Source organism: Scaptodrosophila lebanonensis, unplaced genomic scaffold, assembly GCF_003285725.1.
Source record: "Scaptodrosophila lebanonensis strain 11010-0011.00,11010-0021.00 unplaced genomic scaffold, SlebRS2 tig00000043-arrow-pilon, whole genome shotgun sequence".
NCBI lineage: Eukaryota > Metazoa > Arthropoda > Insecta > Diptera > Drosophilidae > Scaptodrosophila > Scaptodrosophila lebanonensis.
Genome location: NW_022060545.1, coordinates 12885960 through 12908526, shown reverse-complemented (window position 1 = coordinate 12908526; position 22567 = coordinate 12885960). Strand labels below are relative to the sequence as shown.

At 44.2% G+C, this 22567-nt stretch overlaps 6 protein-coding genes across 8 annotated transcripts; 3 read left to right on the top strand and 3 right to left on the bottom strand.

Moving 5' to 3' along the window:
* Nucleotides 1–210: 210 nt before the first annotated feature.
* LOC115622509 (isocitrate dehydrogenase [NADP] cytoplasmic) lies at nucleotides 211–4699 on the top strand. Of its 2 annotated transcripts, none has more exons than XM_030516462.1 (2): nucleotides 211–344; nucleotides 3081–4699. In XM_030516462.1, the coding sequence occupies exon 2, from the start codon at nucleotides 3081–3083 to the stop codon at nucleotides 4329–4331; it is 1251 nt and encodes a 416-aa protein (XP_030372322.1). In that variant the 5' UTR covers nucleotides 211–344; the 3' UTR covers nucleotides 4332–4699. The 2 variants fall into 2 exon arrangements, with proteins under 2 accessions (XP_030372322.1, XP_030372321.1); XM_030516461.1 differs by lacking the exon at nucleotides 211–344 and adding an exon at nucleotides 2563–2823.
* Nucleotides 4700–4896: 197 nt separating this feature from the next.
* Nucleotides 4897–9080, top strand: LOC115622124. Of its 2 annotated transcripts, none has more exons than XM_030515975.1 (6): nucleotides 4897–5179; nucleotides 5291–5669; nucleotides 5729–6133; nucleotides 6559–6927; nucleotides 6996–7682; nucleotides 7760–9080. In XM_030515975.1, exons 1-6 carry the CDS (start codon nucleotides 4982–4984, stop codon nucleotides 8686–8688), a joined length of 2967 nt encoding a protein of 988 aa, XP_030371835.1. In that variant the 5' UTR covers nucleotides 4897–4981; the 3' UTR covers nucleotides 8689–9080. The 2 variants fall into 2 exon arrangements, with proteins under 2 accessions (XP_030371835.1, XP_030371836.1); XM_030515976.1 differs by having other exon boundaries at nucleotides 7746–8127.
* A 304-nt stretch (nucleotides 9081–9384) lies between these two features.
* Nucleotides 9385–16053, bottom strand: LOC115622122 (rab GTPase-activating protein 1-like). The gene is made up of 9 exons (XM_030515974.1): nucleotides 15051–16053; nucleotides 14327–14650; nucleotides 14030–14213; nucleotides 13781–13968; nucleotides 12559–13706; nucleotides 11692–11880; nucleotides 10904–11623; nucleotides 10343–10801; nucleotides 9385–9924 (listed from the first exon to the last, which is right to left on the bottom strand). Exons 1-9 carry the CDS (start codon nucleotides 15379–15381, stop codon nucleotides 9748–9750), a joined length of 3720 nt encoding a protein of 1239 aa, XP_030371834.1. The 5' UTR covers nucleotides 15382–16053; the 3' UTR covers nucleotides 9385–9747.
* Nucleotides 16054–16483: 430 nt separating this feature from the next.
* LOC115622484 (heat shock 70 kDa protein 14) lies at nucleotides 16484–18329 on the top strand. Its single transcript, XM_030516430.1, has one exon. It carries the CDS (start codon nucleotides 16701–16703, stop codon nucleotides 18234–18236), a length of 1536 nt encoding a protein of 511 aa, XP_030372290.1. The 5' UTR covers nucleotides 16484–16700; the 3' UTR covers nucleotides 18237–18329.
* On the bottom strand, nucleotides 18258–22547 carry LOC115622485 (DNA primase small subunit). Its single transcript, XM_030516431.1, has 3 exons — nucleotides 22412–22547; nucleotides 19541–19712; nucleotides 18258–19479 (listed from the first exon to the last, which is right to left on the bottom strand). Exons 2-3 carry the CDS (start codon nucleotides 19701–19703, stop codon nucleotides 18323–18325), a joined length of 1320 nt encoding a protein of 439 aa, XP_030372291.1. The 5' UTR covers nucleotides 19704–19712; nucleotides 22412–22547; the 3' UTR covers nucleotides 18258–18322.
* Nucleotides 20082–22088, bottom strand: LOC115622486 (UPF0183 protein CG7083). Its single transcript, XM_030516432.1, has 2 exons — nucleotides 21809–22088; nucleotides 20082–21724 (listed from the first exon to the last, which is right to left on the bottom strand). Exon 2 carries the CDS (start codon nucleotides 21718–21720, stop codon nucleotides 20407–20409), a length of 1314 nt encoding a protein of 437 aa, XP_030372292.1. The 5' UTR covers nucleotides 21721–21724; nucleotides 21809–22088; the 3' UTR covers nucleotides 20082–20406.
* Nucleotides 22548–22567: the final 20 nt, after the last annotated feature.

Here is a 22567-nt window from a genome sequence, read left to right as displayed (position 1 = left end):
CTAATTTGATATTAAATTGAAACTAATTTGAAAATTATCTATGGTTTGTATTCCGTACGAAAGCTGACGTCTCTTAAATTGTCTGGAAAAGCTCGCCAAAGCTAATTGTATAGTGTTGCCAACTGGTTGAAATATGTTGTTCACAGCTGACGCGCCAAACAAGTTTTTATCTTAGCGACAATGTCTCCCCTCTTAGCAAAATAGACCGACCGCTTGCCTTCTCCACGACTTTCGTCGCCGAATTCACTTATTCCTCGAGTCTCAGTGGGAGCGGTCCGCAATTCTTCCAACGCAGCTTAAAGTTATTCTATTCTTTTAACCGGCAAATTAAAAAGTTCTAAAAGGTGAGTTGAAAAAGAGTGAGAATAAAACTACCTATTTTATGGAAAAGAATCGTGTAACGCTGACTTGCATATTTATTTGTGCGACTTTAAAAATAATGGCAAAGAACCAACAAGGCAAGAGCAGTTCAAATGTAGACATCGATTGCGAATGAAAAGCTTTCGATTGCATCTGTTTATACAAATATAAAAATTTGTGTTTAAATTTATGCGCAACCCCATTCCCCGGCCCCGACTTGGTGATCCCTAATCGACAGTTTTCATTTCGTTGAACTTTCTCCGTTAAGCAGATAAATACATATGCATGTGCATTATATATGTACATACATACATATGTATGTATGTGCGCTTGTTTGATTTGTGTTGCTTTTTCGAAAGCCCACCAGCCGGTTTATAGCTCTCCATTCGCCGGCGCCATAGCCTCTTCCACCTGTACATTGCAGTGTGCTTATGTCTTTATCTGTTTTTATATAACCGTACTATATACTATATTCACGTATTTGTAAAATCGTTCAAAGGTTAGTCTCTCGAAATTTCAAGCTTGTGTCTGTCGTCGCGTAGTTTTGCATTGAATAAAGTGAATCGAAAAGATTGTTCTAGCAATTCTCAAGTTTATCTTGATAGGCAGACAAATGTAGCGTGTTGGTGTTGTAATGTTTTCAATTTCACGTTCAAGTGATTATTTACCAATGGCAAATCTTATCAGTAGCGTTTGAATTAGCTGATGTATTATGAATATATGTACATACACACATATGTACATATACTTCGCATATGGACAAAGTTTGCAGTTAAAAGTGTAGTTTTGTTAAGCTCTAGAAATTTGCAGTGAAAGCGCCCACTTTTTGTGACATCCATCTTTTCGTGCAGCCTCTCTAATCCATGAAATGGTAGTTAATTAAGCAAATGAAGGTGGCGTGATTTCACATACCCGTACATATGTACATACATGCATATGTATGTTTTTGGCATAATCACGCCATCTGTTATGTGGGGTGTAGCTTTATTAGTTATCATAGAAAATTTTAAGATCAGTGGGTCAATATACATATTTAAGTTGGACTTTGAGTGCATTAATAATATGCAGAGATTTTGGTGTAAGGGTATTCCTGAATGCCGTTAAAGACATGATTTAGCAGTGCAGCTGTTCACACGAATTGTTAGCACAAAATCACCTCTAGTTTAATTTCCCTTGCAATAAATAATTCCGTTATTTACCGCGTTCTTTGCATTCAACATATTATGTACATATGTTTGTACTTGCTATGTTTATACATAAGTACATATGTACATAATCTGAGATATTTAAACCGAATCTTAAGATTTGATTAACTGTAAACGAAATCATATCTTAAACAGCAATTTTGAATACCTTCTAAGCCATTTGTAGATATTTTTCATTTCATTGCATCTTAATCGTCGCTATTAGCTTAAAAATTTACATCCACATATAACCACCTCCCCCTCCTTCTCGCACACAATTAGACACTTCGTCGCCGCTGCCCATTACAAAGTTCATTTGAGCTTTTTATCCCATTATACAACACTACCGTAATGTCAACAATAATTCACGAGAGAAAACGCATAATTTGACATTTATTTTGTATTTTCGTGACGGCACACGTCTTATTGCGGAGATTTTTATTTGTGCCCTGATAACAGTTGGCCATGACCTTCTGCAAATCGACATGAAAAAAACACGCCATTTAAAACTAAGAAACTATCAGTCTCAGACGCAAAATTTTTGCCATGCTTCGAGTGCTGATGAAAAGAGAAGCTAATCAGCAACATGTTTGAGATTGTGACCATAAGAAGAGAGAGAGAGAGATAGGGAGCGGGATGAGAGAGCGCACACGCAACACACAAAATGATTGACAAATGCTGCCCCACCGGCAAAAGGCGATAACGATTGCTTTTATCAGCAAGTCTGAATATTCTTATTCGACTCATTACGTTTTGTTTTACAAGTGGAACTGCAACAACAACAACAACTCAGCATATAAAACGAGCAAAGCATTGAATCTTATCAGTATTAGGCTTTGTGAAATTAGTTTATTGTATTGTATAAAATGTTATGCTTATATACACGCGATTGCGCAACAATTTGAGCGTAGGAGAATCAAGTGCAATCGCAGAAACGGCAACAACAAAAATCAAGTCTAAGCAGTAATAACGGTGCTCAGTTACAGTTATCAGTTAACTCTCGGTCGCTGCACATACCTAGCGCGCGGCATTCAAGTAATTTATTTTTCCCGTTTATTTTTACAAATTGGGCCTAAAGTGTCAGTATTAAGTGTGAAAAACATAGTACTCGACCGAAAATACAACTCAATAGTACTGTTTGGCTACAACTAAAAGTCTCGCATTCCTCCTCCCCTCACAAAAAATGTTTGTATTGCGACGCACCGTTCTGCAGGCCACCAATTGCCGTTCACAACTGATGCGATCCGTCCTTCAAGCCAACTTCGCAAGCAGCGCGGCGGTAGGTGTTTTGTTTACGCCCTGAAAAATCTGATCAAAGTACACTCTGTCATTATCGTTATGCATGCAAGTTTCATTCATTCATCATTACAATTTATAGGCTCCACTTGCGCACAAATTTTCCAAAATGGAGAAGACTTTTAAAGAAGCTCCCGCTTGCGAGGTGAACTCAATGCACTTCATATCTACATTACATAGCTAGAATTTAATTGTTTTGACGAGGCATTGTAGTGTGACGCTTGTTCTATTTCCCCGCAGATGGCCAACAAGATACGTGCTGGACCCGTCGTCGATGTGTTGGGTGATGAAATGACCCGCATCATTTGGCAGTCGATCAAGGACAAGCTTATCCTGCCCTTCCTCGACATCGAACTCCATACATACGATCTGGGTATTGAGTACCGCGACAAGACTGAGGATCAGGTCACCATTGATTGTGCCGAAGCCATCAAGAAGTACAATGTAGGCATTAAGTGTGCCACTATCACGCCCGATGAGAAGCGTGTGGAAGAGTTCAATCTGAAGAAGATGTGGAAGTCCCCCAACGGAACCATTCGTAACATTCTCGGCGGCACTGTCTTCCGTGAGGCTATCATTTGCAAGAATGTGCCCCGCCTCGTCTCGGGCTGGCAGAAGCCTATTGTTATCGGTCGCCATGCCCATGCTGATCAGTACAAGGCTGTGGACTATGTTGTACCCGGCCCAGGCAAGCTGACGCTGACCTGGAAGGGTAACGATGGTCAGGTCATTGATGAGGTTATCAATGACTTCAAGGGTCCTGGCGTTGCCCTTGGAATGTTCAACACTGATGATTCGATTGTAGACTTCGCGCATGCGTCCTTCAAATTTGCTTTAGATCGCAAGCTTCCTCTGTACATGAGCACCAAGAACACCATTCTAAAGAAGTATGACGGTCGCTTTAAGGACATCTTCGAGGATCTGTACAATAAGCAGTACAAGAAGGATTATGAGGCTGCTGGCATCTGGTACGAACATCGTCTCATTGACGATATGGTTGCTTATGCCATGAAATCAGAGGGTGGCTTTGTCTGGGCCTGCAAGAACTACGATGGTGATGTCCAGTCCGACTCAGTTGCCCAGGGCTATGGCTCTCTGGGTCTGATGACGTCGGTGCTGTTGTGCCCCGACGGCAAAACCGTCGAAGCTGAGGCTGCCCATGGAACTGTGACGCGTCACTTCCGTTTCTATCAGCAGGGCAAGGAAACCTCCACCAATCCTATTGCTTCCATCTTTGCCTGGACCCGTGGTCTACTGCACCGTGCCAAGCTCGACAACAACGAGCCTCTGAGGCAGTTTGCCGAAACGTTGGAGGAGGTGTGCATTGACACCATCGAGAGTGGTTCAATGACCAAGGATTTGGCCATTTGCATTAAGGGTAGTATCAATGCTGTTAAGCGCAGCGATTACCAGGAGACTTTCGAATTCATGGACACACTAGCCAAGAATCTGGAGACGGCGCTGAGCAAGAAGGCCATTGTTTCAAAGTGACTAGCCGAAGGAGATCATCAGACGTCGCATCTTTAGGCAAAGGTCTTAAGCAAAAAGGAAAACGAACACCACTCAGACTCAGTTGTGCTTGACGTCGTCGTTTCTACCCTCGTCCTTGTTCACCTTTTGTATAGTAGATGTGCATGTGTGTCGCTTACTGTGTTTTAAATACTTTTATGCATATATTTGTTCTTTGTCTCTGGGAGACATCATCAGCATTCTACGCATACATACATATATCTACATTTATATATACATATATTTTTTAAACGCCTGTCAAGTCTCAATGTCGGCTAACATCTTTGTCAACTGTAATAACGGTAAAGAATTGAATATACAATAAAATATTTTTATACCGCCAATGGGAATATTGTATTTGCTGTGCTTTCTGCAAAAGGTCTTTAACCTAAGGGGACAATCGAACCTACTATCCTACTACCCACCACCACCGCCCCCAAAGAAACAGTTACAATTGTGTTATATGTGCCACTTGTGCGGCTTCTGCGCTGGCCAGCTTATTAGATTTGGTCGCAGTACACCTCACAGTCTTGTCGCAACGTTCCGACGCGCAACATGCTACCAGCGAGCCAAAGAAGGCAACCAACATTGAGCCAGGAGTAACAGCTAGCGAGGAACCACCACCTAGCGCAATGCTTGCCAAGGCTGTGGGCTATGGCTATTGCTTGGCCTACTTGCTGGCGCTAAGCAATTGGGGCAGCGAGGCTTATCCGGCCAACAGCTACCGGGATCTGGACATATGCAATCACTGGAATGGACGGCGTCATTTCCTCGAGCTAGGTGAACGTGGGGAGCTTCATGCCAGGAATGTTAGCACAACAGCCTTCCGTGTGAGTCAGAACTAGATAGGCATTATCATGTATTACGAATCAATTTAGGGACAGTTCCTATTACTATGTACATTGAACACACACACTTCCACATACTTCATGTCCATGTAGAGCACGCTCTTCGCACCACCAGCGAACGGACAACGTACAGCGCTGGGTCTCAATGGCATTGCACCGGTGGCCGATGTGTGGTATCAGTGCAATCTGGAGCTGGTCACCTGTGCGGAATGTGTGATCCGAGTTACATTCACGCATGCCAATTTCTCCAAGGAATGCGCCAACACTGGGTCATCTAGCACTGTTGGGAAGCCCCCCTTGTGTCCCTGTGAGCATATACAGTTCTCGGAACCACCTTACGATACGACTATATCGGGGCAGGAGTTTTGTGGGGACGGGAAAGTATTTCGCAGCAAGACCCGTGCTTTGCAGCTCAAGTTCTTTTACCGTGCGACAAATAGTCACATCTTTTCGCTGCAATACTTCTCGGAGCGTAAGTCGCAACCTTTTCGTATATATCGAAAAATCTGTTTTAAGACGTTACCCGTACAGGCAATGTCAAGATTGTGAGCGGCTCGCCCAAGCAGTCCATCATTAGCAGCAGTAATTCCAATTACGTACCGCAGATCATATCGACGCCATACTTTCCCATGCCATATCCACGTGACTATGGCATCGAGCATATACTCACCTGTGAGGCGGACAATTGTCAGGTACGGTTGGACTTTACGGACTTTCAACTGGGTTTGGCCTCAACTCTGGAAATCTTTGATTCGAATGGACAAATGCTGGACTCCTATACCGGGGAGCATTTCCGTCCGCCGATTACCGTGAGCAGCGGAAAATCCTTGTTGCTTCAGTTTCGTGGGAATGCCGCCACTGGTGTGGGCTTTCGAGCGGAGGTTAGCTTTGTATCAGCAAAGCAGCTAAAGGACGAACGTCTGATACCATACACCGGTGAGTCGTTAACGCTGCGATGGGGAAGGGTGGTGGTTGCCATCGGATTAGTGGCGCACTTATAAGGCTACAATTGTTATATCGATTATGTGAGTGTGTTTTTTTCTTTTTTGTTTTGTAGTTTTATTTTGGGGGCGTATGCACATTTCAATGTCAATGTCGTTTAAGTGTTAAAGTGGGTAACGTTTTGGCTTGGTCTAGTTTTATAAGGCAATCGATGGTAGTGGGGGCTTGGCGAGAATGTTACGCAAAAGAGCGCTTGCTTTGCATATAGCTGTTGCCATGTAGCCCCAGATTAAGAGGGGGTTCTGATATTACTATAAAAGCTGTACATAATAGGCTGATGCGAAACGACATGTCGTCGGCTTAAGAGAGCTTGAAGCATTAAATGGATGACGAGGTCCTCTTGCCTACCTATTCTGCAGATTGCGGTGGGATGGTTACGGGACCTGGCGGTGCCATCACAATGATGAACATGATTGAGAATGCCACGGATGTGCGACTCTTCGATTGCATTTGGATCATAAAGCCAGGCAACAATTACATGATGATGAAGACGCACATTTCGCTACGCATCGATGATTTCTACGGCATGGCAGCCCGCTCAGACCTGACCATACGTCAGGGCACCACTTCGGATTCTCCGGAAATAGAGAATGTCATATGGCCCAACACTGGCCTGAGCAAGGAGAATCACATTGTACCTGTGCTCACGGGTTTTTATATACGACTTCGTGGCGTATTTGGCATGTCCTCCAAGCTCGCCATTGTCTACAGCGTCTTCAACTATCTGAGTATGTGTCGATTACAAATTGGATTTACTATATGTATTTGCTTATGCTTAAGTTAAAATATGTCTCAGATTGCTACATCGGATCCGAGTTTCTCTGCACCAACAATCACTGCATCTCCATACGGCTGCACTGTGATGGCTTCGATCACTGTGGCGACGGGTCTGATGAGCCGGACTCTTGCGAGGAGGATTGGGCGCATCTGCACAACGATCGTCGTTGGTACTCGCATAAGCCGAACTATTACTTTCCCAAAATGGAACAGTATCCGGACCTGAAGACAGCCACCGGCATCTTTATCATTAGCACGCTTGGAATTTTCGGCGTGCTCTCCGGCTGGATGGTCATACTGTATCGCATGGGTGTGCGTGCACGGCATCAGCGAGAGTTGCAGAGTCATCTGCAGACAATTAGCGAGCTCCTAGATCGCCAGGATGAAGATCGAACGCCAGACGAGCCACCTAGCTACGAGGCACCTCCCGACTACGAAGAGGTCATCAAGGTTGGCATGCAGCAGGAGTTACGAGAGCCGCGCCACCAACGTCCCAGACGCCATCAACAACGAAGGCAGCGAGATCGGGCGGACAGCAACTGCACGATGCAGTCCACGGTTCCCCTGCATCGCAGCTGTAGTCTGGAGCGGCCCAGCACTTCAGCAGCTGCCATGACACATGCCATCGCCTCCACAGACACCACACAGGATACGACAGCGGCACAGGAGCTTTCGAAGCGAATGCTCTTGGCCAGCGCGATTTGTGGTAAGCAGGACCACCCTCGCCAGGTTCTCCCCTCCCCTCTCCGCGTTGCTAATTTACGCACAGAATCTCATTTGCAGGCACTGCAGGCACGCCTGGCCCGTCAACAACGGGCGGCGGGGGCAACTGCGCCACGCGCAAATCCGTGGGGGTTTCAGCGAGCCCGCCATCGTTTTCCTCTGGGTGTGAACTATCCACAGCCGGTGGAGCGGCCCCACAGTCAGCGGCTACGCCCAACAGCGCGCTCGACAACTGCACCGATGCCTATCGAGACGATTCACTCAATATATCACTCACTCTAGGGTTACCCTCGTACGTGTCACCCAGCTCGTCGGCAGCACAGCAGAACACGCCCAGCAATTGCACCGAGCATACCTATCTAAAGCGTTCTTGGCTCGTGGTGCACCAGGGCGCACACAATTGTCGGGTGCAGCGTCTGCGTCACACATTTTCCTCACCGGAGGCCTTCAATGCCAACGAGCTCCATGTTCATCTGCCTTACTCCGATTTCCTAAGCTATGGTACCAATTTGCCGCACGACCGTAGCTTTGGCCAATGCAGCAGTGCCAGTAATGCCAGCAATTTTGGCTCAGAGCTATCACGTGATCCGTCCAGTTACAGTTTCGGCAAGCGAGCGCGCTTGGCCATCAAACCGAATGAAGAGGGTAGCGGCAGTGATACACCGACTATGGAGTCATGCGCCCTGGCGACAGATGCCTCTTGCAGCAGACCACCACCATCACCGCAAGAACGTGTCCACAACAGCGAGAGCGATAGCGAAACCGAGCAACAGGTGTCCTGTTTCGGCCAACGCTCCCGATCACGACCGCGACGTCGTCGTGGTCATGTGCGCAGTCGCTCCTTTAGCAATGCATGTGCCCCCAATAGTGGTGTCCAGCGTGCTGTGCGTCTGATACAGCGTAGCTCCTCGGCAGATCTGCTCGTAAACTATGCAGCGATGGCAATGTCGACTCCAAATCATACAGGGAACCGTTTGTTTTTCATTTAAAATTGACTGAGAGTTGGAGGTGGTGCTCTGGAACTCTGGATGTTTTATGCTTAATGCTATTCTTGGTCTGAATCTGCATATACTTATACATATGTAGATGTATATCGGCATATTTATGTAAAATTATGAAAAGTTAACGGTTATCTAAAAGTGTGGTCAGACAGGCAATCATTTTAAAAAGTGGTCGTTTAAGGAAGTATTTTGCTTATGATGGAATTTTAATACATTTCTGAAAATTTGAAAGTCTGGGATCTCTGTCTGCCCATGGTTATGTGAAAATCCAATTGTTATTACTATTTAACATCAATATGGTTATACACTTGTTTCTGTATATATACTCGTACTCGTATAATCACCAATTTGTTATATGGCGGCATACACAATTAAAATCAACACTAATTTACATTCTCTGCTTTAATATTTATTATGTATGGTTTGTATATTATGTAGTATATTTTTGTGTTGTATATAGCGTTTTACGGTTATATGCGCGCCCGTATTTAGCAGCATGGGAAGTCTTAAAGCCAAATTTGAAATTTTCTAGGCTGCCTTTTAGGCGTCACATACTTGTTTCTACTATATAACGCGCGTTGAGTATATATAGTATATGCAAAAGCATTCGCATTTGGGTGCTTTAAGTGTGCAAAATAATCATATTTTATAAATAGATACATATATACTACATATATATGAATTCATATAAATTGAAAAATTGCGAATATGGAAACCAAAATGCATAATAGACGACTTCGCTTAAAATGCGAGCACATTAATACCTTTACTATAATACCAAAGTGTAGGTCAATGAGTATGGAACAGACGGAATATCTTTCTAGATATTCTCAATATAGAACAAGCCGCTAAGCATTCTGAGCGCTTCTCTGCTTTTCGATACACGGTTCCTTTTTTTCAAATTCCAATTGGTACCTACACCTTTTTAGATAAATACTCTATCCGTCTGTCTGCTTCATACTCATTGTAGTGGGCTTCATATTCTCGCCTAGTTAGCCGCACCCATACCATATATATCTAAGATGTGGGAGCTACTGAGATGCAACTCTATGGCTGCGACTGCAGCTGCTGTTTGAGATTCTCGGCGAGCAAGGATTTGCCCGCCTCCAGGGGTCCGACAATATTGCGCAGACTGTCGATGCTGTTGCGCAGTTTGGCGGTCTGGAATTTGCTGGGTAGCTTGGGTGAGCCGCCAACGGAGGCAAATGCAAAGGTTTTGTACTCCTGGGTGAGCAGCAATGTGCGAGGCGGAAGAGAAAGAGAATTTTTAAATGTAAATGAAGTTTTATTTGCTTTCGCAGCAATTTAATTAAGGTATTAAAACAAAGCGCGAGGATTAAACAGTGTTTAAGGTCAATGTCATGTTGTTTGTAGGTAAGAATATATGTATACTATATATATGTATGTATGTATGTTTGTATAAATGTAGGTAACTAAAGATATGTATATATGGGTATTTATACTGAGGCATACAAATATTGTGGTGCGAAATTATAAATAATAAGCTTAAAATTAAACAGTGCTCGTACTCGTAATATCAAATTGAACTTAAAATTGGCAATCCACGTCAAGTGCTGTTGACTTTTTCGAGTTTCGTGGAATCATAAATTCAGTGGATTCATGGGTATGGGTATTATGTTACCTGATTCCCGCTAGGCGAGCTTGCTTCACTCACTGTTACTGGCGCCGGACCAATGTGGGATTGGAATGTGGCCGTTTGTCCATGCTCGCGATGTCCACGCGTGGTGACCTTCTCTTGCAGCGAATTAAAAGTTTTCGAAAGCCAGGGTTGCCAGCTGTTACGATTGGTTTGCATTTCGTTAAGCGTTGAGTTTAGCTGATGATTTAAATCCTGATTCTTGCACTCGGCCTCAACATGTGCCAGCTTAACCTGCGCCAATTCAAGCTCCAGCTCACGTATGCGCAGCGCAGCCGCATTGAGTGGATCCAGCGGTCCCAAAGGGGCTTCATTCGCATTCCGACGCTCCGCACTGATCCGCTGCTGTTGTTGCTTGCTGTCTGGGCAGGCCTGGGCTGGATGTGGCTGAGCATTATCGTTGCCCACATCAGTGCAGCAGTGCTGACATTTGGACACAGTGTGCTGAAAATAAAGGTTGAGTTGAAATAACTTTTAAATCAGCCATGAGAGCTGTGCAAGGAGTTCTTGTAAAGAGCTGCTCTCCTCTATGGACTACCGACTCACCCTAACAGCACTCAGCGTTTCATTGAGCGTGGTCATATCCTGCTCCAGACGCTGTATGATTTGTTTGTAGTCCTGTATGATGCTCGTGTGTATCTTTTCCTTCTCCATGGCCCGCAGATTAGCCTCCGACAACTGTTTGTTCAACTGATCTATTTCACCCTGCAACTTGCGGCGCTCTTCGCCAAAGCGATTCTCATAGATCAGTGCCTCCTTCTCGAGACGCTCCTTGTACTGTTTCTTTAGCAAAAATTCCTCCTCGTATTGTTTGAGTTTCTTGATTTTTCGCTCGCATGCCTGTCGCATAACTTTGCGCGCCTGACTGGGACTGCGACACTTTTTGGGTAACGTGACGCGAAAATATTTCAAAATGCCCTCGAAATCCAACTGACGCAAGTCAGCTTCACAGATTGACAACAAAGTGATGGCCACCTGAAATAGCACTGGCAATCCATCTAGCAGAAACACGTCGAGAACGTGGTACACAAAGCAGAGTGGGAAACGTGCCGTGTAGAGTGTGAGAAGCCACTGAGAGGCGTACATGTGAGTCTCTACGCCACAGGCAGCAAAATGTTCGTGCAGTTTGGGCAACTGATCCTTAATGAGACGCTCCAACTGATAAAGGCGTAGATAAAGAACCTCAAAGCCCGCCTTGTAGAGATCCCGCAACCCATAGTCGTACATGAGCGAGACCAGAACGCAAAACGCATCCTCCTCGGGCATCTAAAAGGGGGATTTTCAACAAATGTGAGCCTCGCACAAAGTTGGACGATATACTCGTGTGTACATACATGAAGTAGCAGACTGGCTGCAATGAAACTCAATCCTTGACAATAGCCGACTTCGCTGTCATGAACAGCATATGCTTTGGATACCTTGAAGAGCGAATCCTGGCCAGATCCGCCATTCTCCTTGAAGCATTTGTGCGCCGGAAATGTGCGATGTATGTCCCTTAATATAACTGCCTCGCAGTCGGTCTCCTAAAACATAAAAGAGATACAATATGATAGGAAAAGATCTTAATTCCTCGCATTAATTTCTTCTACAATTTACAATTTTCAAATAGCAAATAGAATATTTTAGTTCCATATAAAGCATTAATTGAACCACTATAACAAAACATTTGTGTCCTCAAGTCGATTTTAATTATTGCTCCGATAGGGAATTTATTTAAATTTTTTTTATTTTATTGTTATATTTGAGTTCAGTTACGAGAAATTAGATTCATTGAATATTTGCCAATATCTTCAATAAAGCAGTAACAAGTTATACTCAGTAATTAACTAAGTAAAACGTATAACAAATTTTATTCACAAGTCGATTTGCGCTTTTGATCATGTCCTAAAACGGTATTTTTAAGTAGGTCATCGGCATTAATTACTCGTTAATGTCAATAATTTATATTTTAAATATTTATTCACTGGCTCGATGACGATGACGTTTTATCTTCCTCGTTTATAATTTGATCCAATTAGGCAATACCAAAATTTTGAAAGACAAAATATATCGTGAAGTTAAAATGTAAACTAAAGAATTAAATAATACATATGTATGTTAAAATGTGTGCAAGAACATTCTTTAGAAAGAAATTCCATAATAGGGTGCACACCTAAAAGTAATTAAAGCGGACAATTGAATAATGCTTAAAATCTACTCACTTTGGTAATCAATATCTTGTACATATCATTCATTTCCGCCTTTCCCTCCACATTGGCCAACTTTTGCCAGACCACCTCACGCAATGCCTCGGGTACGCCCAGGCGCACCAGAGGAGCTAAATTCTTGGGCCGTTTCTCGCTATCCCATTCGCGTAATATGGGATTCCATTCCTCAAGCGTGTCCTGCGAACACTCCTTAGAGACTTCACCAGTGCCACTTAGCAACGGCTCGTCACCATCGCTGCTATAATCGGTTGGACAATCATCCTCGATAGAGGCTATAGAACCGGATCGCACCATACGCAACTTATCGATGCCGAACTTTAGAAGAGTTGCCGAAGCTGTCTGGTTTTGTTGCTCTGTTATCTCCTCCGATGGATCTATGGAGTTTACCTTCCAATTGCATTCATCGGTGCGCTTCAGATGCAAATAGAAGCGCAACGTCATCGGCCGCTTTGACATAAAGTGGTCCATGAAGCGTAGATCGCCAGCCGAGTGTATGGTTACAAGTGTCTCAATGACAAAGCGTACTGGTTCCTGTATGCCGCGCATAACAATATCTACAGCCACGGTTAGCGGTGCCTTGGACGCTTCTATGTTAAGCTGCTCGAACGCCTTTTCACTGGCTTTCCATTCGGCGCGTATGGCATAAGGGTTAAGACAAAGCGGTGAGCTGCTTGTTCCGGTTGTTGAGTTGTTGCTGGCGTTGTTCCCATTATTGGCGCCAGACTCTGCTGTCGAAGCTGGGACCACTGCCGGTATTGGATTCTGCACGTAGCCCATGCTCAGCATGTCAATCAAGTGCATATCCTTTTGCACGACCAGTTTGCCCGGAGCCACCAACACACCAAAGCAGCGTTCGATGAACAAGGGTTGAAGGACATTCGAGGGTGTCTGTTTGACTGTGATGCACACCTCTTTGTCTGTATTGGCGCGCAACTTGAAACAACGACGATCACGCGGCACTGCCGCATACGAATTCTTTGCCACCTTCTCGCGTATCTCCAACGATACGATGAACTCATACCCAGCAGTATTTAAGGGATTACCACTGACATCCGAAGTAATAGAGTTTGCCATGTCCACAGCAGATGTTAAGCTGCAGGTCATGCTGGGCGGATAAGTTTGAAAGGCTTTCTGAAAGCAGGCTGTAAGACGAATGAAAGGAAATAAGTAGGAGAAACCACAAATAGCTTAAGTTATATCAGTAGGGCCCACTCACCGCTCACTTGGTTCACCGCTTCGGGGATATGGCAACGAAATACATGGCATTGAAACAGAGCATCTCCGTGCAGCCAAGTGAAAGCAAAGCAGCCATTCTCCACAGTGTCCACGGGGCCGCGATAATAGAGTATGATGCTTGATATTTCATAAGTGGCTATAATTGTATTAGTCTCGGCATCGTGAAGTCTGGAATTCATTTGCATTATATCTCAATGTACAAGACAAGAGCTCTCCTAGTGATACCTACATCACCAGACCATCGGAGCAATTGGGTATGCTGACGGTTATCTTTAGTCCACCCGAATTGGAACCGGTGTTCAGCTCACTCATAATGCGATAGACATCGATTTCCGATTTGGGCGCGTTAATGTTGGCGGCGCCCAAATAGGTAACACCCGAGAAAATAGTGCAGCCCTGATCGATATCGGAAACTGCAAAAAAATATTAATTATGATCTCGGATATGCTAAAATATCCAACGCTTTTCACACTTCTGGGGCTACGGGGATTCCCACATTTCGTAACGGATTTTCTATACTACTCACCCTCCTCATCGGTTGTGTCGCATTTTTCTGGCTTCATGAGATCCTGTTTCTCCTCAATGCATGCCGGACTGGCATCAATACAATCATAAAAGACGGAATGACCCACCCGATTGTGGTCCGATGCGGACACATCGTCCTCCTCGCTCTTTGGCGAAAATAGTTTGCATTTGAAACGCATTTGCGCGTCCTCACCCTCCACCTCTGGCACAATGAGCGCGGGTCGCGATGATCCGCTACTGGTTAGTGGTAGAGTCAGCGATTTCTGTTGAACTTGTGAGCGTTTCTTCAGTGGCTGCTGTTGATGACGCGTCTTCTCTCCGCCAGCTGCAAATGTTAATTGGCAATTATTCAGAGTGCACAGTTTTTCAATTGAAATATCTACTTATATATACGATATATACATAATATGTAAGTATTTGAGCTTTCGTCTGTCCCTATTGGTTTGTTTGTATCGCAGCTATCCATACAGTTGTCATGACGACACTTTTTGTTTTCTTTTGCTCAAGAACTTGCGACAGATAAGATAGTCGACGGCTTACTGGTAATTATCGTTGCCTTCGGCTTCAATTCCGTGGCCCCGGTCTTGGCACTACTTTTTTACTTTGGAAGTCGGTTGCGAGTGTGTACACAGCTGTGCGTTTTTTAAACAATTGAGCCGAGAGAGTAGTGTAGCAAGTTTTGTCGCGTCGACCATTTGACGTTTTAGTTATGCTCTTCTTCTTACCTATAATAGTAACGCCACCGCTTCGCTCCAGCTCCAGATCTCGCAAAGCGTCGGTCATCTCGTGTTGTATGTCGCTAATGTTGCGATTATTTGCAATGTCCAGAGTGGGTGAGCGATTTCCCCCGGGCGACATAGATGTGGACAAAGCGAGGGCGCTCAAGGATGTGGGCGGCTCCTTATTGTCGGGTGCCGTATCCAGTACAGTGGGAACAGGCACAGTGCGCGGCAAGTTGTCCATGGGTGTTGTTACATTGCTATCCGTTACTATTTCATATTCACCACTGGTTGTTATTGAGGACTCTGAGGATTTCGTGCTCAGGTTATCGTCCATTTTGTATGAGTGTGCGTGTGTGTTTTAAATTGGTACGGAGCTCAAGGTTGCTCCGTTGGCCGTTCGAAGGCGATGCGTATTTGTGTAAGTAACAGTATATATGTATATCTGTATGCGGGTGTGTGTGGACGGCACTGTAATCACTAAAAAATTGTTTTATTTTTTTCTTCTGCTTGCCCTACTTCTACAAGTTTACGAATTGCGCATTTTATCTTAATGTGCAAACAAACAACTATACAATAAGTATTCCGAAGGTCAAAATAGTTTCTTTCGTTTTTGTTTAAATTAAATTTCATTAATTTTCATTGCGCGTACTCCAAGCTCTATTGTTTGGCTCTATAAATCGATGACGAATCGCGGCTTTGTTGGGTTGCCTCAAATGGGAGAGGGGGCGTTGCACAGTGCTTCTGTGAGTGCTTGTGTGTGTGTGTGATTTGTTTGACACACAAACTACACTTCCTCGTGGGGTGGCGCTCCAACGACGACGTTGGGGTCAACAGTTTGGTGCTGCTGCCCCCTTTTCACACACATATAGATTTTTCAGAAGCACCGAAAGAAAACTTTATTAAATTCTCCTTTTTCCACAATTTAAATATGTTTGCACATTCTTGACAAACACACACTGCTCTAATTTCATCCGATGCAATTATTTGCACAGTTTGCGCTAATTAATTAGCGAATTATACGTTATTTTTCAGCAGTGCTTAAGCGATTCCCTCAAGTGTTTTGTTTACATATTTACTACTCAGTGTTGATCAACGGTGATAACTGCTGCAATAATACCAGTGCCACTGGAACTGGTAAAAGAGTTTCAGCCATTTAAAATTACATATATTTAAATCAATATATTTGTAAATATATTTAAAATATGTTTAATTGAGTATTGCTTGCCATTACTAATATCAAATAAAAATGCCATAAATTATTTTATTAGCTCTAGCGTAGACGGAAGCCCTCGACTTTTTTTAATTTTGTAAGCTACTCCATCCTTTCAGAATAGTCAGTTAAGTATATAAAAAGATTGACTATGCTTCTAGTTTCACATTAATGACCTTTTTATTTAAATTAACTTTTACAATACATATAGTCGCTACACTATATTAAAAGGACTTTTGAACATAATTAACTAGATCGAGCTGCAACATTGACATTATTGGGCTGCAGGGTAGTTGTGTTAGTTTTGTAGTGTTGGCAAGTTGGAAGTTGGCAGCCCTGACCGCGCTTCATAGTTGCAAAAAAAGAAAAACGTGCGCGCCTGAATACTTTTAATTATCAAAATTATTGCTTAGTTTAGTATAATAAATTGGGAAATCTGCAAGATGTGGCCACGATTTGGTATCAAAATTGGAAACAGTACCCTCTGCATAGCTTACGTAAGATCCGATGGAAAGGTGGATGTTATAGCAAACAAGCAAGGCGATCGTGTCTCTCAAGCCTGTTTGCTGTGGGATGGCGTCTCCGAGATCGAATGTGGTTTGACAGCGAAACAGAAAATGGCCACAAGACCGAAACAAGCAGTAGCGCACAGTTTTCAGCTCTTACAGCCAAAGGAGGAGCTCAGTGCGGATAAAATAGCCAGTGCATTGAAGGATATACCCTGCGATTATGATGAGCAGGAAGCTGTCTTTAAAATGGAACATACGGTGCCATCCGAGAAGGAAGATCAAGATGACAAGGTGGTGACAAAGGAGCTGACCGCATTTCAGGTGACGGTGGAGCTGCTGCGTGCTGAATTGGAGCTGGCGCGTCAATACTATAACAATGCGGAACACTCACCTATAGCCGTGCTCTCAATACCCAGCTACTATCCTGCCCAAGCTTACTACCTGCTGTCGGATGCGGCCAAATCCGCCGGTTTCCAAGTGGCTCAAATTATTGCGGAGCCCACTGCCGCTGTTTTAGGCTATAACATCGGAGAGGAACCGGAGGCCGGACGGAAGCATGTGCTGACCATTAAGTGCGGAGGCCTGTACAGTCAATTTGCCTTATATGCGGTGCAGAATGGTCTCTATATAGAACTTGCTACCTTTGGTCCATTTGCGATTGGCGGTCGGCAATTCACGGAGGCTTTAGTGCAATTCATTTGTGAGGAATTCAAGCGCAAATATAAACTAGATCCACACGAGTCGCGGCGCTCGCTGGCCAAAATACGCACGGCAGCCGCCAACTGCAAGCACATATTGACGACGCTGCCCTCCACGCAACTGTACATTGATTCCCTCATGGATGGCGTTGACTTTAACGTACAAATGTCACGTGCCCGCTTCGAGAGCCTCATCCAGCCGGTCATCAATAATTTCATAGCGCAATTAAGTGAGTGTGTGGAGCGTGCGCAGAAAGAGCAGCCTCAAGTGACGGGAATTGATGAAATCGTGTTGTTGGGTGCCACAATGCAAATACCCAAACTGCAGGCGGCACTGGCAGCACGATACCCAAACGCCAAGCTCCACAACTGCTATTCGGCGGATGAGGTGGTGGCCATTGGTTGTGCACGGCAGGCGCTTTATTTGCTCGATCCCTTGGAGCAACAGTTGCAGAAAGCCGATGATTGCGTTCTGACCGAAGATGACTTGTATATATGGCACGGTGATGATGAATCAAAGGCCAAGTTGGTGCTAGGCAAGGGCAGTTTGTTGCCAGCGAAAATCAAGGTTACGTTGCCCCAGTCTGGCGAGGGAGATGCACAGAGTTCGACGCCGGCTTTCAAATTGCGAACCGGAGACAGTGAGATACTCGCTAACTTGCCAGACAACACCACGCCCTCCGACGAGGGTCTCTTCCAGCTGGAGGTAGAGGTTGATTGGAAGGACAAGGACGGCGTTATTGAGCCATTGGTGCGATTGCGTTGTATGTAAGTTGAGTGGGAGTCAACGATCTTGAGCGCAATTGTAAATTATTTATTTCTAATACACAAAATAAAAAACCCGAGCTTCAATCCAAGTTAGAAATCCATTGAGTTTTCTTTGAAGCTGCGCTCCAGCTTGCGCAGAAACTCCTCAAAGACAAGTACGCCTTTAAACATGCTCGTCTTCTTGTGATCCTTAATGCGACTTTTATCCTCGGGCATTTCCATGTAGCTTTTAGTCTTGTCATCGAAGGCATTTATCTCCTGTAGAAGTTGGCTGATGGTGGGCACTGTGGTGGGATCGAATTTTGCCACAGCACTGACGCTGAAAGGCACGCAGACCTTGCCCGTCGCGGGATGAATACAAAAAGGCGCCTTCAGCAAGTGATTGAACCCCTTTGTAACGTTGATATCGAGGCGTGGATAAAGTAGGCACAGCTGCACTTCCTCCACCACATGCTTGAGCTTGCGACTCCACACATTTGCCGCACTGGTGCGCATAGAGTTGGCAAAGCGCGCGAAACTCTCCCAAATGGCCCGCGAGTGGGTACCATCCTCGTGGGACTTCTGTAAATAAACCGCCAGCTCGTTGCGAGCGCCATCATCGCTAATTATATGCATCAGTTTGCTAACACCCTTTGGTGTGCCAAAGAGATTCTGATCGTCGAGAATAATTTCCTCAAACATGGGCTCCACGAACTTCAGGGCGCGTCTCAAACTGTGATGGATGCGATCGCCCAGTTGTATGCGGGGCGTGCTCGATCCCTTATACGTCACATAGTTAATGATATTCAGATACTCGGCGACTGCACTACGGCCCCGTGCGTCCAAAAGCCGGGCTTGTTGGTCACACACCCAACAATGAATACCACGTCGACCCGAAAAGATCCACAGGACGTGCTCGAACCCAAAATCCTCACGTAGTGCAGACTCCAAAATACGTGCAGCCAACACCATAAATTTCCAACATTTCTGGCACACTTCTGCGCCCGAACAACAGGTGCGCACCTCGTCATAGTCCGTCATATCGATATCGAAGACCAATTCACGTTGTACCGGAGTAATTCCCCCCGGTACGATGCGAAAGTTTTTTGGACGTGTCGACATGACGGCACCAATGTCGATTTTGTAGGGATTACGCGCACAGATGTCCTTCTCTAAGTCGGCTGGAGTATCATAGCAAAGATAGCGAACATAGATGTCATCGTGTAACGTAAAAGAGATCTCACGATTCGTAAATATCCCATCCTCACCTAAATAGAGAAAATAGAGCTCGTATAAATTAGTATTTTAAAGAGTTTTTATAGGACTTACTCAATCCATAGGAGAGCCAGCGGTAGAACGGCTGGTGTGGAAAAAGACGTCTGTAGTAGACGGGTAGCATGTCGGGCAATATATTGGGATCATAGGCCGGCGCTGCCGACTGCTGTGAAACCTGTTGTGGCCCATTACCTTCTTCTGTGTTCGACTCGGGCATTTTGAAATGCTGTAAGTGAAAACATTTCCATAATTGAAAAATAGGGATCCATACATCGAATACAATTTTTCCAACATGGGAGAGTGCAATATACATTGAATGAAAAATTCCACATGATCGTATAACTTTTGAATATTTTAATGATCTTAATTCTAAGTACGGAGAATGATAAATCCTATTGGGATCTTGAATTTAATAACAAAGAACGATCACCAATAATTTACTCTTCACCATAATTTAATTTAATTTCTACAGAAATGGAAATCATTCCACACACATTTTTCCCACCTCTGAAATAAAATACCAATCCTTTTCGAAACCTTATGCTATATTTGTATATTTTTTTCATGTTTTTTGTTCTTTTCTTTTTTAAAGAGAAATACACTTTGAGCTTAAAATATTTAAATATTTTAACGACATGCAATTGTTTTAAGTTTTTTTTTGGTTTTTTTTTTTAGAATTTATCTTTTATACGAAGTACGTGTCTAATTAATTGTCTGTATGAGTTATGGAATACCGTAGAACATGGTCAAAGAGTTCGTCTGATGAATTTGCTTACGGTCTAAATAGAAATTCTATATATATTACGCTATATAGAGTACGCCTATGTTAGATCAATTTGGTAACTTAAACATTAGAACACGATGAAAGAAATATTCATCCATCAAGCGTCGTTTGTAAGCCCAACAAAACCCACACAAGTTTAGGCCACAGTCAGGCGTATGTCCTGCATTTTGTGCTGCTGCCATGGATGTGCGGGCTGTTGAGGCGGTGCCGTATTATAGAGCGTCACAGAGGCTATGTGATTGTTGGGCATCACTTCGAAAATCAAATCTTGATAGCCAAAGCAAAAAGTCGAACCAAAGGGATTGGCCGTATTCGTGGAGCTGGCTCGATGAAGCACCACCGGACGCTCTGAAGTGGCAAGCGAACCACTAATCTCACCCCATTTCGTGTAGGCAGTTATATTGACATAATCATGCTTGTTTTGGGTCGCCAACTGATCGATACACTCGCTGGCCTGTTGATCCGATTTTAACTGGAATTGAAACTCGCAACGATGGTACATATTGAAATTAAAATGACCCGGATAATTGGTGTGCAGTATGAACTTTTTGCAGGTCTGCGTGCGTGCATCAAAGAGCACATCGATGCCGAGAGTGAAGTAATTAAAGAATATATCGCTGCGTTTGCTTTGAGCCTGACGATTCACGCTCGACGAATGGATCTTCATCTTGTCTTCGCTCTTGAAGAAAATACGATTGGGTGCACCCAAGTTTGTGGCCACGTCCTCGCAGCTATCACCAAAAAGGAGCTCACGGGTGAAGCACTGACGACGCGGTTCCAGGGCGCGACCTGAGCCCTCCGTGAATAGTTTCAGCTTTAAGCCTTTTGTATGACCATATGAGGTGCGCAGCACCGTTGCCGATTCCAAGTACATCTGTCGATGGTAGCAGGCAAGTGGCAGTGAAGGTATACGATTTTCGGTAACATTGCTACCCGCGTACAGAGACATCTTGGAGACCACAGGCGACGCGCCATTGAGGAAGACTAACGAGCCGAGTCCATGCGCATAACCCGAATGAAGTTTATTATCGACGGGGAAGTAGAAGCTCAGACCACGAAAGTGCAGAGCGAACAACTGCTTAGCTGCATCATAGACGCCCGGATGTGTAGCTCCGAAAGAATGTTCAATCTGCTCGATGGAGGGCAACACCTCTGGTGAGTTGAAGTAGACGCCTCCATATTTCAGTTTCACAAGCTTCATGTTAAACACCTCGATGATTTTTAAACGTTGTACCACAGGATCAAAAATTAGGCGAACGCCATCCTGTGGTAGGTTGATAATAATGTCGACGCCCAGTGGATTCGTGTCGGAGTACAGCACCTGCACGCCCTTTATGATGCCCACCTGAGATTGTATAATGGCAATGGCCTGAGAGAAGTGCATGCCAAGTACAAACTCCCAAGCGTCACAGCCCAGTGAGATCTCTGGCACGATTTCCAAGTCGAGCATTATTCTGAGCATTGGAGGGGAAACAATAATTATTAGGCTTCATTTTTTATTTTGGTATTCTTCACGCGATTTCTGCCACCTTACTGACCTTGATATGTGAAATCAGCTGCTGCCCACGAAAATATGCGCAATTTGTTTGCTGGGGTCGACAACAAGGTAGTGTAGTGTTTTTTTTTTCGTTCAACCGTTGTTTTTGTTTGTTGTTGCTGTGTTGTGTTCTTTTGTGATCGGGCGTTGCTGACGCCTGTGGATTTCTCTGCCCGATTGCGCAATATGCAGGTGCTAACGTTGATGTTGGGCGTTTCACAGTTTTCTTGCAATTTAACGTGATTTCTATGCTCTATTATTTCGCTTCTTGCTAATACACACTCGGGACAAAGACTATATGCGCAGCAGAAAAAATGAGATAATAACAAACTTGTTGTGCTGCCAGACAGCGCGCGAGCGCGGTTGTAAATATTTGTATCAGTTGAACTGCCACTTTATAAAGTACTATTCTTAACTTAAATACTTATGTTAAACATTTGCTTCCTTTATTATTAGAGTGATTGCATTGATCAATAAAAAGAGCTGTTAGTTGGTTATTACTAACAAGTGGCAACTTTCCTAGTTAAAGCAACAGCTGAGTCCACGGCTGACCACAGTTTTCGCGCGCTTTTTTGTTACCCACACTCCGCATATAGACACTCACCTTTTATGTTTTATTTGACTGCTTGCAACTTACGAGCAATCGTAGGTCAATCTACAAACTTTCTTTTTCAAGCTAACAAATTTTTAACAATTCCAACCACATTAATAATAGCCACAAAATTTAATAAGCAGAGCTTCTGCAAATCCGCCGATAGTA